The sequence below is a fragment of the Apus apus genome, chromosome 9 (assembly GCF_020740795.1).
Source record: "Apus apus isolate bApuApu2 chromosome 9, bApuApu2.pri.cur, whole genome shotgun sequence".
Taxonomy (NCBI): domain Eukaryota; kingdom Metazoa; phylum Chordata; class Aves; order Apodiformes; family Apodidae; genus Apus; species Apus apus.
Window position 1 is genome coordinate 13325300 of NC_067290.1, and position 15522 is coordinate 13340821.

The 15522-nt window shown below is 37.6% G+C and overlaps 1 protein-coding gene across 6 annotated transcripts in view; it reads left to right on the forward strand.

The window, feature by feature from the left end:
* Window positions 1–15522, forward strand: part of NISCH (nischarin) — a 32272-nt gene that overhangs the window by 10782 nt on the left and 5968 nt on the right. For 4 of the 6 annotated variants that reach the window (XM_051627329.1, XM_051627328.1, XM_051627330.1 and 1 more), the window contains 13 exons: window positions 580–628; window positions 2213–2376; window positions 3863–3958; window positions 5529–5624; window positions 6193–6345; window positions 7591–7659; window positions 8088–8273; window positions 8472–8600; window positions 8828–8941; window positions 9720–9825; window positions 12399–12520; window positions 13394–13449; window positions 13959–15269. In XM_051627329.1, coding sequence (XP_051483289.1) covers window positions 580–628; window positions 2213–2376; window positions 3863–3958; window positions 5529–5624; window positions 6193–6345; window positions 7591–7659; window positions 8088–8273; window positions 8472–8600; window positions 8828–8941; window positions 9720–9825; window positions 12399–12520; window positions 13394–13449; window positions 13959–15269 — 2651 coding nt within the window. Of the gene's footprint in view, window positions 1–579; window positions 629–2212; window positions 2377–3862; window positions 3959–5528; window positions 5625–6192; window positions 6346–7590; window positions 7660–8087; window positions 8274–8471; window positions 8601–8827; window positions 8942–9719; window positions 9834–12398; window positions 12521–13393; window positions 13450–13958; window positions 15270–15522 lie in introns of those variants that run through there. The other 2 variants (XM_051627331.1, XM_051627334.1) reach the window with 2 other exon arrangements.

Sequence of the window (15522 nt, forward strand, 5' to 3'; positions counted from 1 at the left end):
ATGGAGGTTGAATGCATGGGTAGGTCCAGGAGAGTGAAGAAGATGGAGGATGGGGAAAAGAGGCTTTTGAATTACTCTGCAGCAAACAAAATAGAATTGAAGTCCAGAGAACTGTTTACTTTTTATACATCTTCTTCCCTGTAGATATATTAATTTAAAGTTTTCTGTGTATTAATGAGGTTCTGAGGAAATGTGCTTGATGAATTAGGTTAGTCTTAATATTTTAAGAAAACTATACATGTAACAGTTTCTTCAAAACACCTTTCTTTCAAATTGGGCTAATCATGGCTAGTAACAGTTGCTCTAGTTGCTGTTGCCCTTTAATATATGCAGGATGTGATTATTTAAATGTAGTTCAGTATCTTCCATCTTGGAAGTTAAAATTACATGAAAATAAATAATTTGGGGATGTTTTTATGAAGTATTTTCAAGTTACAATCTGTAAGACAATCACAGATGATTTCTGGTTAAGAACAAAACTTGCACTGCAGCCAAAAAAGGGAGAATTCAGCAAAGGTACATGTTGAAGAACAAGAACTGTGTAAATAACATTCAATTACAACGGTTTCTTCTTTTTAGGAGATCAGTGGGATTACTGCTGCATTGGCTGAAGAGCTCTTCCACAAAGGTAAAAGAACTTGGAAGAACTGAACTGGGAATGGCTTCCTCTGTGCCTGCATTTACTTACCTATGGTGTTTAGTGTCCAGACAATGAGAGAGCTGAATCTTCTGTATCACTGAGACTTTTTCCTCCCTTCTTTCTCTTCATCTTTTTCTTGCTGTTTGCATTTTGAGTCAAGGTGTATTTTGAGAGCAGCTATAACTGTAGTGCAACTATGTTTGGAAACCAAAATAGAGGAGTTGGTGAATCTTATTTTTTTTTGAAAAGAACCTACTAGCCTGTGTCCTTAAAGGATGGGATGTGGTAATGATGATCAGATCTTGGTATGTTTTAGTGTAAGTTGTACAGAAGTTTTTGTATCAATGAGTCTGCATTAAAGATGAGACCACTTTACATATCTAATATTGTTCTTCCAGAATTCAGTAAACATGAGACCTGGTCAGTGAATTAAAGGATGGCCTTTTCTGAGGCTGACAGATGAAAATGACATGCATGTACTGTAACTGCAACAGCTCTAATCAGTCCCTTAACAGCAGGAGACATGTGAAATGATTAACCCGTACTAATTTTGTTTTGAAGGACATGCTAGATGCCAGTGTATCATTCCAGTTGGCTGAGGTGATAGGTGAAACATGTATCAACATGCCATTTCAGATTGTTCTGGCATAAAATGAACTTTAGGTGAAGCTGTTTCAGAGGGTCCATGCAGCAAATTTTGGAACGTTAAGGAAGCTCCTGAAGAAATACTTCCCGACTTTATAGTGCCTGCAGTACCACTGATACCAGAATCATCAGGGTCTGACTGCTGTATATTAATGTAGCCTTCCAGTAATGTGCAGCTGGATTCTTGGACTTGCTCCCACTGAAGCCAAAGGGAATTTTATTCCTCAGAGTGTTTCTGAGAAGTCTGATCATGAAAGCTGATGCTTTTTTGTCCATGAAAACAAACTGATGTCACTAAAAGGAAGAGGAGGAAGATATTAATTCCACATGTGTGTTCTGACTGCTATAGCCTTCAGAAAGGCTTTTGGATGCTGTTTCCTACTGTTCATAGAATGAAATGGTATTGTAAAAATATTATCAGATAATGCATTCCTGTTTTGAGAGCTTGCATTGGTACTAATGTGGTGGAAGTCCTTATACTGTCCATGACATTTTTTACTATTCTGTAGTTTAGTCAGTACAGCAACAGATGCAAGGTCTGATATTAGATGGCAGATGCTGCTTTTTCTGTGTAGAATAAATCATAACTGCTGTAGAACTGGGATCTCTCGGAAATGTTTTAGTAACTCTTACATTATGTAAACAAACTTTCTCTTATGCCACTTCTGTTAAGATCAGGGAAGATTTGCCTTAGGTTGTATTAGGAGCTCCAGGCTTGTATGAGTGCCTGCTTGAACATCTAGATCACTCTGGTGTTAAAAAAAATCTTTAGCCATTCTGGTTTAAAAGGACGTTGTTTTGGTACCTCAGTCATGATCTTAGAGTCTAAATGACCAACGTTATCAAACATTAGATCTTCCAAATATCATTTATTCTTTTGTAACCATTGTAGCATTGTGTCTTATACCATCATACTCTGTTTTACAGGAGAGCATTTGTTAATGGCTGGGGAAGTCTTTACCATCAGACCCCTGCAATTATATGCTGTCACTCAGCAGTTGCTACAGGGGAAGCCTACCTGTGCTAATGGAGATGCCAAAACAGATCTAGGCCATATTCTAGATTTCACTTGCAGACTCAAGTATTTAAAGGTGAGCTGTGCTTGCACCAATACTGGACATGTTGTTTCTACCAGACTGACATGATTCTTAGCAAACTCTTTACATCTAGTTTAAATGCACAAGAACTTTACTGATAGTAAACATCTGCAAGCATTTCAAACTCAATGTTAAACAGGTATTTTTCTGCCAGCCTTCAGTACATGTAGTTCTCTAACAAAGATGTTGATTCTTATGTGATGTGATCTCTGCAGCTGTGCTGTCTGTATGGATGCAGCCACAGAATCTTACTGGGTTCCAGTAGGAATTGGGGGAGATAAATATTCTTTTCAACCCAGCATTCATTGCAGGCGGTATGGGTAGGCCTGTGGTTATATATACACATCTGCATACATGCATGTGTATACAAATCCTGCCCCTTTTCTCACCTTTGACTGTATCTGGAAGTTAAAAAAAACTAACAAAACCCCTCAGTTTCATAGATGAAATGGCCTTGGATTTATAGCAAAAATGCCATTTTAGAATAAATGTAAAATGGCCTTAAAACGGATCACTTTACTGCAGCCAGTTTGTTTTTTTCCTACCAAATGAGTGAATTGGAAAGAATTTTTCTGAGTAATTTTTTTAACACTGCTAGAGCTCAAAATGTCTTTTTACTCCCTTTATCACATGAAGAACTTCTAGTAACTGCATGGTGTGTCCCAATGGGAAACAAAGTAGTGTATCAGGGAAAGCTTCACCAGAGGACTTACAACTCTGCAAAAATAAAACCACAGCTGTACTGTATCCCTGTGGATCTTCAGCTGCTGTTGCCACCCTCTGTGTGTATAGAATCCTCTAAACAGAGGGTTCTCTGGCTGCAGAGCAACTTAACTGTTTAGAAACCTTCCGATCTCCAGAGTTTTTGGCCCTCTGAATGCTTGTGAAGTAGGTACCTTCGGAGCTTGTAAGATACATTTAAGACCAGAGATTTCTTCAAATATTATACTCACAGCAGACATCAGTGAATCCACCTGTCTTTTATGCTCCCAACATACTCGGAGGCCTGAATCCAATGACCACATGGAAATCTTAGATGCATTTTTATTAGATGTGTACCAGTGTCTTAATGTTTTCTTCAGACCAATCTTGTCAATGCCATGAACTTCCTTCCCTATAGTGGGATTGAAGACAGCTCTGTTTTGGAAGATCCATGTAAAAAAATGCATCTCTGACTTTGTCAGCTGAGAATGAAGCCTTGCTCAGTCTTGCCTGTGGTACCTTTTTTGCATGCCCCGTGTGCTACAAAGTACAAGCACAAGGTGGCACTTCAACTTCAGTGCACTTAGCTGGACCGTTTCACATTTTTTGCAGAAGAGTTCATCTGCAAGGTTCATCGATCATTCCATGCTTGAAAAATTGGTTGGAACTTTGTCTTTCCAAGCTTACTGTATTTGTCCTGTTACCTGTGTAAGGCTATATGAAATATGGACAGGTTGGACTGTGTGCACTAATGCTCTTCTTAAATGTTGATGACTAGGTCACTGGAACAGGAGGGCCTTTTGGAACCAGTAACATCCAGGAGCATCTCCTGCCATTTGATCTGTCAATTTTCAAATCGCTTCATCAAATAGAGGTATGACTGAGTTATAGCTCAAAATTTCATAGAAGCTCTGCAAATACCAGGTCTGCTGCAAATATCTAAGAATTGCTAATTGGGTGCTTTCATTTGATGCTAGAATTGGAGAATGCAATGTTTAGAAAGACTTTCATTAATTAAATGGGTTTTTTTCACAAGTTTTGGAAATATGGATGCCAAATTTAAATGTTTAGAATAGCTTGCACTGTGTGTACTTCACAAAAAATGTGATTTCCAGCATATGCATGAAACTTAAACCAGGATGGCATTCCATTGCCTTGAAGATCTTGCAAATGGGTTGCAAGGGGATCTCTTAGTACAAAGTACTTTTAACTTGAAAGCACCATGTATTTATTACAATGTCCTGACATGAGATTTGCTGGTGAAGGCAGACTTTTGCATACAGTACTTCTTGCTTGAGAATTTACAGATATTTTCATCCATCTGCTCTCAGTGTGAGTGACAGGGTTTCTAGCAGTTGTTCAATGAGTATTTTACAAAATACTTTCCTGACCAGATCTTTCCAGAGAGGATATCCAACTGTCATGCAGTCTGTACTCTGCTTTTGGTGGGTGCCATATTTTTTCTAGTACATGAACGTAGTTGTTTCATTGATATGAGAGACTGGGTTGTATAAGAACTGGAGAGGATTTGTAAAGTCAGTGATAGATATTTTAATGTGGGAAAGAAACTACAGCAGGCTGAAGAAGGGGAGAGTGCCATGCTGCAGGGAGGCTACTGCAGTGTAGTATCAGTTTTCTTCTCCTGTGAGCATGGATAGTTTCAGGTGTAGCTTTGCTTAAGGTGGGGAGAAAAAACAATTTTCTTCTTCATTAATATAAAATTATGTTAATGAAAGACTCACTGGCACCAGACTGGTATTTTAATCTAGTAATAAACACTGTCCAAAAATTAACAGTGGTAAACTGGAAATAATTTTCTGAAGGGTGGCAGGAGCTCTGTTTAGTGTGATTTCCCTAATATACCAGCAAATGTGCCAGTTGTCCTGGTTGCATGATGTGTGTGATCATCTATAGAAAAGGATCTGGTTGCTGGGCATAGGCTGTAGTGGACTTTTGGTGGTGTTCCAAACTGAGCTACAGAAAAGACTCTAATTTCTAATTAACTTGTGTAATTAGCTCACTAGCATATTAAATAGTAACTTTACTTCCTAGACATTTATTTCTTATTTACAGTAAAGAACATATGATATTTAAATATCTGCAGCTAAAGCGGTAGCTTGAGATACCTCTCTTTTTGCTAATAGTAAAATACTGTACCCTATTAATTGGCCTGGTTAGTTTCTCTGTGAAAAATACACAGAGCAGGTAAAAGTCAGTGGATAAGAACTTTTGTTTAACTGTTTGAATTTCACATTTCTGTATTTGTCTTTAACTTCTTGCTTTAGCTTTACCAAATGTTAGTATTTGTGATGTGATAGTGTCTGGAGATGTTAAGGGAATATTGTAACTACTTTCCACATTGGTAGAGAACCTGCTGATGCAGCATTTAGCTACCTTGTCCTGGTCTCTGTTCTAGTGTGTCTGACACTAACTTTTTAAAATAGATCAGTCACTGTGGGGGAAAGCTTATCAAAGGGCTGACTTCATCAAAACATGCTCTGGCCACTATGAGTGTTCGATTTTCAGCAACATCAATGAAGGTAAGAATGAGCTCTTACTTCTGGTGAGTGTTCAAAGCACATGCAAAAATAACATGCACATTGTGGAAATATCAACTTGGAGTCCATGTACTTTTTTGTGCTGCTTGTTGCAGGTTCTGCTTTTAAAGTAATAGAACTGAAAGGGTTTGTAAACCTTTCAGAATCTCAACTTGAATGTCGAGGAAATGTTTACATGTGTCCCTTCACAGGGACTTTTGTGATGCTTTTGTTAGAATGTATGTTTCTGTTATTCATCCAGAACTGAATGTTTGTCTTGTTCTTCTGTCTGGGTTTTGATTTAGCAAGGGAAATCCAGTAGCATAATTTCCACAGTCCCTCTATTGTTCCTCCACGTTCCCCAATTTGGATTGGCTACTAGTGTTGAAACTCCCTCCTAAACCTAAAGTAACTGACCCAGTCAGCTCACATTTTAAGATGTGCAACTTTAATCTAGGTGATAATAAAGCTTAGAATCTTAAAAACATAAGGTTGTTTAGATTGTTCTAAAAACTGTTAGCTTTCACCAAAAATGAAAGCATAGTTATTATAGTGTGCTTGTCTATAATAGGAAATCCTAGTCCCTGAGGCCTCAGAGTTTGATCAGTGGGAGCCAGAGGGTGCAACTTCAAGTTGTCCAGTGACAGCAATTATCCCAACTTGGAGAACTTTAACAACTTTGGATATGAGTCACAACAGCATCTCTCAAATTGATGATTCAGTGGTAAGAAATATTTTTATTTGTGGGAAAGAGAATGACTGATCTTCTGTGGCACGTTACACAGCAGGGGTTTTGCGTTTACTTCATGTATCTTTTTTCTGGAATACTTCCAGTTGCACTTTGTTGGTTAGCCACCTGAGTTAGTGCTAGATTTTTTTCTTTTACTGGTTTGATACTTTCTTTGCTAAAGGAGAAAAGTTTGTCGTTCTGTGCTCTGTAAACAATGCTTCCATGAATACTGACTTGGAAATGTGATTTTACTGTTGGTGTTGGCCTCAGGCCACTTTAAAAAGTCCTTATTTAAAAAAAACAAACACCTCTTGGCCTCAACTTTGGAGTGTTATCAAGGCTGAAGCTTCTTGCATATTTAAAAACCTGTGGCTTCTTGGTAGCCTTCTTGACATCAAAACAATATGAAGAGTGGAAGCAAAATACGGAGTATTTTGCCAGTGCCTTAAGATTCCATTTTGTAAATCAGTTATTAACAAAAAAACCTGAGCACTCATCACAGGAATGTGTGTCAAATATGAACATAATTTTATACTTAACCTGGTCTTGGGAAGAGGGAAATATTTGTCTGTAGCTCAACAAGAGATCATGGACTTTTGAAGTGCAGTTCTCTTGTTCAGCATTTTTTGAAATGTAGATTTAGGATTCTTCAGGACAGACTCCAAGCCTTAGCTACAGGACAAATAATCGAGATTATAACCAAAATAAAGCAGATGCAAATAAGATGACATCAAAATTCAGCATCAAATTGAAGTCCTCCAAAAACAAGACTTCCTGGGTTAAAGTGCATTTTTGAGAAGTTTTTATGACCTTGTAATGCTTTGGTGGTATAGTCAAAACATGGAAACAAATCACTCAACTTGTACAGTTTGGTGCTGTCATTAAGCAGGTTTCTGTGTAACATAGGCTTGTTTCATAAGGCAGGGACCCGTGTGAATGAGTTTGATCAATAGTAAATGGGGCCAAACTGGGAGCAGCTTATTTGCCTTCAGTGAGAAACCAGGTTTCAAATTCAAACTTAAACATGTTCCTCAGAGTAACCTGGTTTTCTTAAGAGCAGGATTCAACTCTTTTGTTGCACTAAGTCACACTGAATGCTGGTTTAATACCAAAAGCTGGAGAGATAATATGCATTGGAGAGTGCCTTTCCTTTGCTTGTTGGTCAGCTGATAGTGAAGGAGGTATGGTCCAATTTCTAAGCTGAAATGCATTTAACACATGCTTCTTTTTCTTCTCTAGAAATTAATTCCACAGATTGAATTCCTGGATCTGAGTCACAATGGGGTGTCTCTGGTAGAAAATTTACAGGTAAGTGGTGCTTTTGAAGGTGGGCTTTTTTACGCCAGGCTGCCTGGGACCTTAGAACACATTTTCTTGCTTCAGAATTTTGTTGCTCATCTTCCTCATGGAGAATATTTTAAACCCAAACAGCTTATCCTTCATAACAAAGTATTCTTTTAACAGTGCATTTCTTATTTACTCTAGATATTTTGATTTCTTTGGCAATATTGACATACAACATTTAGTTCTTACCTAAATTGATTTACTTCCAGCTGTATCTGTGGGTTGGTTAAAATATAGTTGAAGTAGCCACTCTACAAGCTTGAACCCAAGTAATGAACAAATTTGTGTCATCTTTTTCATCTTTTGTGCACAAAAAATGAGGAAGCTTATAAAATGTTTTGATATTGTTTAATGAGTTGGTGTGTGACATGGAGTTTTCTGTGCTTTTGTAGCATCTTTATAACCTTGTTCACCTGGACTTATCATACAACAAGCTTACATCACTAGAAGGTGTTCACACAAAACTGGGAAACATCAAAACTCTGAACTTAGCAGGAAATCAACTGGAAAGGCTATGTGGTCTTAACAAACTGTACTCATTAGTCAACTTGGATCTGAGCAACAACAAAATAGAACAGGTAACTGTTGATTTTCAGTGTCAGATTGAATTGTGCTGTAGATCACAAGCAATTTCTTTTAGTGGGTGAAACTACAAACAAAAGTGATTTTTTTTTTATGGTTATTTTATGTATGTGATCTATGCAAGAAATGCTTGGTCAGTATGCTCACTTTCATTTAGCCAATCTGTATTCATCTCTTTATTCAAAAACTTTCAGATTGATGAAGTGAAAAATATAGGAAACCTTCCATGCTTAGAAAAGTTGGTCTTATCCAGCAATCCCCTGAGCATCATTCCTGATTACCGGACTAAAGTACTTGCCCAGTTTGGGGACAGGGCCTCAGAGGTAAGCCACTGTGTGCTGCTTTTGGAGGGTGCTAAGTTTACCAAGCATGTCTGAGCTTATATTAAATTATCATGTTAGAGCAAGGTCTAATGTGGTAATTGTTTTATGCAGTGGTTACAAAAACAGTTTTTGCCTTAAGCGAAGATAGTTTTGGAGTATTACATTAATAACAATCAATCGCTGAGCTAACTTGTGTTCAGTATTTTTCCATGTTTTAACACTTTTAGGTCTGTTTGGATAACATTGTTACCACAGAAAAGGAACTAGACACTGTGGAAGTGCTGAAAGCTATTCAAAAAGCAAAGGAGGTGAAATACAAACTGAGCAGCTCTGATAAAAAGGTGAGTTTGGTGCTGTGAGAGGAGTCAAATGTGTTGTGTGCAAAAGCCGTTTACAAAAAACACTTCTACAAATTAGATCTCAGCAGAATTCTTTGTGCTTTTTTGTGATTTAATGTAGTATGAATTTTTAGTATTGCCTCTTTTTCCAATTTGGTTTTCAGTGTAATTTCACTAATTATGGGACCTTCCTTTCTGTGATGGCCTTGGAGACAGGAAGTGGGAGGAAAAGATAAAATTACTTAATGGTGTACACAGTTGATACACAGTTGACCTTAACAGCCATATTTTACATCTTATTCAAGTATTGCTGAGGTGTGATTAATGCATGTATTGCAGAGTACTGAAGTAACTTTCCCAAACTTTCTTCTTGTGGATATTTGGGGAAGAATCAGAAATATGAATCCCTCTCTGCCTTCTCGTATGTGTCTGTGTGCTGTGTAGTTGGTTAGTCTTGTTTTGGTAATGAACTTCTTATCAGAATCTGTTCTGTCCCTGCAGTGTAGAAATCCTGTTGCCATTCTCTTGTGGTTTGTGAAACTCACTGGTAATTTTGTCAATACAGTAATCAGTCAGTGATCAGAATGATTTCTCTAAATTCTTAGTGGAATTCCACTTAGTGTAAAAATAGAAACTTCAGAGGACATCACCTTAAAAAAAGCTGGCACTAACTTTCTTTTACTAAAAAATAAGAAAGCTTGTGTAGACTTACTTAATTTCAGGATCTAAAGTCCTGTGTATTTAGGTTTTTTCTTTAATCACTGCATACTTTCTTTGTTAGATCAGTGAGGACTCCAGGCTCACTGCTGCCAGCTCCAAATCAAACTGTTCTCTTACTGTTCGTCCTTCTTCTCCCTCTCTGCCTCGTCCTGTCAGCTCCAGCCAAGGTAATCATGTATGTATCGTGCTGCTGGGCTGAGCCTCTTGGTTCTGCTTTTCTGAGCTGCATTGATATACATGAATATTATGTGCATCCATATAGGGCTTATCAAGGCAAAGCAGAAAGACCTGGTAGTATTGGCTTAAACAGTGGCAGCTGTATGTGAATCAGCAAAACTGACCTGTTCACTGCAGTACTAATGAACTGTAGTTGAAGTTTGGGTACAGGACTACTCTTACTCTCTATCATCGTGCAGAAATCACCAGCAGATTCTTTTCCTAGTTTAGATCTGTGCCTTAATGGAAAACCATGGCATGTACAGACATGTTTTAAAATGGCTTCTCTACCTGCTTTTGGTCTGCAAAATGTGAGTTCAAGAAGCACATGTTCCATTATCGCTTTTTTGCAAGAGCTGCATTTCTGTCAAACGAGAAGGAAGATAGAAAAAGGAGATGACTAAAAGGCAGTTGTGGGATTGGTGTTCTGGCTGAAGCCTGTGGTTTCAGCACATCTGTTGTGCTCTACAGCACCTTCTAACCTTACCTGAAATTTCTTTCTACTGTATGTTTCAAATAAGCATGCCTGTTCAATTAGCAACATAGAAGAATAGTTTTTCATCTTGTGCAAGAACCCTGTAAGACTTACTTATGTGAATGTTCATTGGTGACTGAGAAGAGATAAAGACACTTTTTTGGCTTTTGCCTGATTGAAAACTTAGAGTGCAGCTGTATATGAATAGTGGGAGAAGACTTTGTAACCCTGTAAAAGAGAAGGGGTTATATTCTCAGTAATTCAGGAAGGAACTGCTTACTCTTACCAATAAATCAGTGAATTGGTGCATAGGGAAGCAAAACATCTGAGAAGCTTGATCTTTGAAAAAATTCCATTGCTATGATTTCTGTAAAATTATTAGAGGTTTCATAGTTCTCTCTAAAAAAATGAAATTGTTCTGACAGCATTTGATTAAAGGACAGACAACTTGCATAAATAGCAACTAAATCTGTATCTAGTTTGCTTTTGTAGCCCTTCTAGATCACTTTGCACCTACAGATAAAATGCCAGTTTTTCCAAAAATTAAGTTAGTTCTTTACGTTGTGTTTAAGTTACAGGATTTACAGTTTGTCTTTATAACAACCTGCAGTTTTATATAGGATGAGCTTTAAAAATGCTTACTAGCAGTCACTGTTTAAAAGTTTTGTCAATAGTCTTTTTCTAGTACAGTAAACATTTAGGAGCAAATGAGTCTTGGAAGAAGAAAAAGATCTTTCTTTCTGAAGTACTTGAGTTTTATAGAAAGACTGGCATAAGATTCAAGGTTTATTTACTGTAGTCCTTTTCCATAAGGTTCCTTTAGTAGGGTATTGAGGAATGCTTTTATAAATCGTGGGAAAATGAGACTAGGTCAGGCCATTTCCCAGCTTTAACAGTAGAAACTGAGTATTTGCTATATTGCTAGCTAGCAAGGGTTGTTTTCAAAAGACTGTTTTTTAAAAATCTCTTTTTAAAGAAATGGAAACACAATTAGTTTCAGTTAGACTTTAAATTGTGAATAATGGATTAATTTCCTGATATGCTATTTCAATGAATTGTTTTCTCTGCAGTTTTTCTAGACACCATCTGTTTCCGTAATGTATTATTCAAATTAAATGTCACTGGCAAATGGCTTATGGAAAAAGATTAAATATTTATATAGGAAACAGAAAACCAAAAATAATGCTGTCATGTTATGCTTTTCCTGACAGTCTGAGTTTCCTTCTTGCTAACACAGTATTTTGTTGAAGTAATAAATGCCACTTGTTTCCTCTGACTGTGAGATGGTTTGATGTAATCTACCATCAATCCAGAAAGATACATGCAGGAGTTTTCATGCTCAAGCCAGGAACATATCCACACTGATTCTGTTGTTTGCATATTTATATACTTGAGCTTGCTCAGTGGTAATACTGAATTGCTCTTTTGTGCCAGTGAATATCAGTTAAAAAGTTAAATGTCCCTGAGAATGTTGGCTCATATACATTCATATGTTTTTACTGATGTTTCAGCTTCGAACCCTTTAAACCTTTAAAATAAGTTGAGATAATTGTCTTGGGTGGCTTTTGAGGGACCAGACCTCCTGAGTCTTTGAAGGTTGTACACAGATACTGTCCTTGTTCACTTGAAGCCTGCAAAAATTTGAGGTGATGCTACAGAATTTATGAAGAGTTGTCAGTGGTGTTTTTGCCAACCTGGCAATGTTTTAGGAAAAGTAAGGATTAGTAATAAAACTGACTAGTTCTGTTAAAACTAAAGCAGATGATGAGCTCTAACATCAAATGGGGAGATTGAAATTGATAGCTTGAAAATGAGATTTTAACAGTCTTTAATGCAACTTTTAATGCAGTAAAAAATACTTCCTTATTTAGGCTAAAATTCTGCCTGCCTGTTTTGTCCTGGCTGTCAAATGAAAATACCCTTTAGCTTTCATGAAATACGAGCAGAACTTGATTATACAATTTTAATTACACTGTTTTGACAGATACTATTAGACATTCATTTTGCTTTTACTTCAGTGATTTTAAGAGCTGTTCATATTTGTTCTAGAAATAATTTGTGAAGAAACAGTCCTAGCCAGCAGTTTTTTGCAATCCAGTGGTTCGACTCCTACAGACCATACAGTTCCCCAGAGATGCTTTGAAATACCAGACTCCAGATGTAAAAATCAGGTAATTGCCATCCTTCTGTTTATTTTATGGTACTTAAGTGTTTTTGTGAGCTTATTTCTGATATCAGTCTCCTTTTATACTAAAGGAAACTTTCCGTGGGAAAGTTTTTTTATTATTAGAGCTATTATAATTGATAGATAGGTAGCCCCAGACTGAAATCAAGAGGTTGGTCCACCTTGTGAATTTAATGCATAATCCAGGTTTACCAGAGTTGCAGAGAATTATTGTCACTATCTCATGGCTTTGAGATGTTTACCTAGTATAAGTATCACATCATTTACTGTTGGGATACACAAAACTTCTATCTTCCTACAGTGTCAGGATTTGGAAGGTGGTTCTCATGCTAGTGGAGTGGAAGAACATTCCCCCTGTCAATAAGCAGTGTCCTTCATTTGTCTCCTCCAAATTCCTTCTGTTTCATAACTTCTGTTACACTTCTGTAACGCTCTTTATCTGTGTGGCTTCAAGGAATGCGACAGCAAGACTTGGGAAAATCCTTTTTGCTACCAGTAGAATTGTCAAATTCCTTTAGTTTTTTGTCTCTTCAGTAAAAGAAGCTTTTTACTTTTTCAGTAAAAATTTGTAGTGTGCTGAAATGTCTGTGGATCACAGGTTGGATCTGTTCTCAAGTCAGCAGCAGAGTTTCTTCTTTCCCTGCTTTAACTGAATGCACAACCTAAAGTAAGCAGAATGTTTCAGCATCCTCATAGGATAGCTGTTCAGATACCCATGAGTACAGCAGTTGTGACTTTGTAGTGAGCTGTTTAGCTTTGAAAAACAGGAGTCAGCATTAATTTTGTTCTCATGTGTACTGAACTCTGACAGCTGCTGTAAATAGCAGATGGCTTCCTGATGTTTTCTCCTTCTCCTTAGGAACCTGCCTCTCTATTGGATTCATGTAAAGAGTATGGAAGTGGTCATCATATGTGGTATGCTAGATATATAAATTCTGGTTTATATATATATAAATTCCTTGTTAGTTTTGGGGTAGTAGCAGTGGATGCTGCATTTTTACACCCAGCCTTTAAGGCATAACGGTTGTTTGCATTGTTCACTGTCTGGTTTAACCACTTCATGAGTGAAAATCAATTTCATGGTGTAAAGTTTTTGACTGTTGAACCCTAGAATACAGTTAGTAGTTTCAAAACCAGCAATAGTTGTATAGTAAAGTGCTTTAACTTGTAAGGGGATGATTATTGGGGATGGGAAATGGATGAATTAAACATATTAGTTTTCACTTCCTGTAGAATTGCACTCTACCAGCCATTAAAATTAAGGGCTGTGTGAAGATGGTTGACAAAAATCACACTGACTTAACTGTGGTAAAAAGAGTAAAACCTCAAAGTTCTGAGAAGCAGCACCATGAATCAATCTTAGGTAGCTATGACTGTTCTTAAACTCAAGCTTGTCCTTATTGTGGCTTATATCTCTCTTGAAGTTTGGATCGTTCAGAGGAAGAGCACAGTGTGGTGCCTGACCCCTGCGACACCGTCATCTTGCCTTTTAATTGTATGTCATACACTGCCACAAACCAAGATTTTATCCAGTACCTTTCTGCCTTGATAGTGCAGACTGTGCAGAGATCACTCCCCTCCTTTACAGAGAATAAAGGAAGCCCACTGGATGATTCCAGAACCACAGAGAAAGAAGATGGATATTTTGAAATGGGACTTCATGAAGGACATCAGACTTTTGAGTTCAGCACTACTTCAGATCCTCAATCATCTGACAACAAAGTGGTAGAGAGTGTTGACATAGTCAAAATTCTCTGGAGTTTTTCTATTCACATTCACAAAGGACTCAGGCAGTTTGCTTCCTGTTTGGTTTTGACTGATGATGTGCTTGCTGTGTTTGAGATTCCTCCTCAGGAACTGAGAGAAAATTGCCAGCACATCCCTTCTGCCTTGAAATTAACGGCATGTTTTCCATATACTGATTTAACAGAATTTGGCTTTCTCCTGCCAGAAATCTGTTTAACACTGAAGCTGAAAAACAGTGACAACTGCTTGCTCGTTGTTTCAGACTCCCAGAATCTTCAAGACTTTTATTCCTGTTTACACACATGTTGCTCTCAACACTACACATCAGTGTTACCAAGCTGCTCATTGTACTGTGGAAAAGGAAACCTCCAAGAGTTTCTCTGTCAGCTTATGGAGTTGAACTGCATTTCAACAGAAGATGTTGAAATAAAAGGTTGTTTCCCAACATATCTTGTTTATGGGAATAAAACCAATAATCAAGAAGTCTTGCATCAACCAGAGTCAGCTGGCAAAGCATCAACAAAAAATGTTTTGTGTTCTGCACTTTATTCTTGTGTGTATAAACATTCTGACCAGGGTCCCTGTGTGGTCCATCCATGTTGGATAATTCTAACGCTCCAGCATTTGTATATAGTAAAGGTGGATTTCAGTTTACTGCCAGGTAAAAGGGTAGGCCGAGAAGAGTTGGGAAGTGTGTTTAAGCTGAATAGGATTCCCTTGGCATCACTTGTGTTGCATCCAACTCATGGTTCCATCCAGCAGAAGGGTTCATTTTTGGATGGGCATGTACTGGAGTTGCTTGTTGGATACAAATTTGTTACAGCAGTGTTTGTTCTACCTCATGAGAAATTCCACTTCCTAAGAATCTACAGTCTTCTAAGGACACTCCTGCAGGATGTTAAGACTATTATTATTTTCAAAGCTTCAAGCAAATCAGATGCTGTAAGAAATCATGCTGTGGAGGCCAACAGACATGGTCAATCAGCAAGGTAACAATTATAAAAGGTCTGTTGCACTGTGACCTAGCCAGTGTGTTTGCAGTTGTTGTTGTAATTGCTTCTGGCCTCTAGTATTGATGAAATATCTTTTTGTTCTGCTAGTCTTTAGTATATGTGGCTAGTTTTCCTGGACTGTACTTGTCTATCCTTTTTGTTGTTGCAATATTAAATGGATTTTCCAATGAGAGGAGACTTGCTGTTTCATATGCTTGCAAGCTGAGGTCATGGCAAATGGACAGCTATG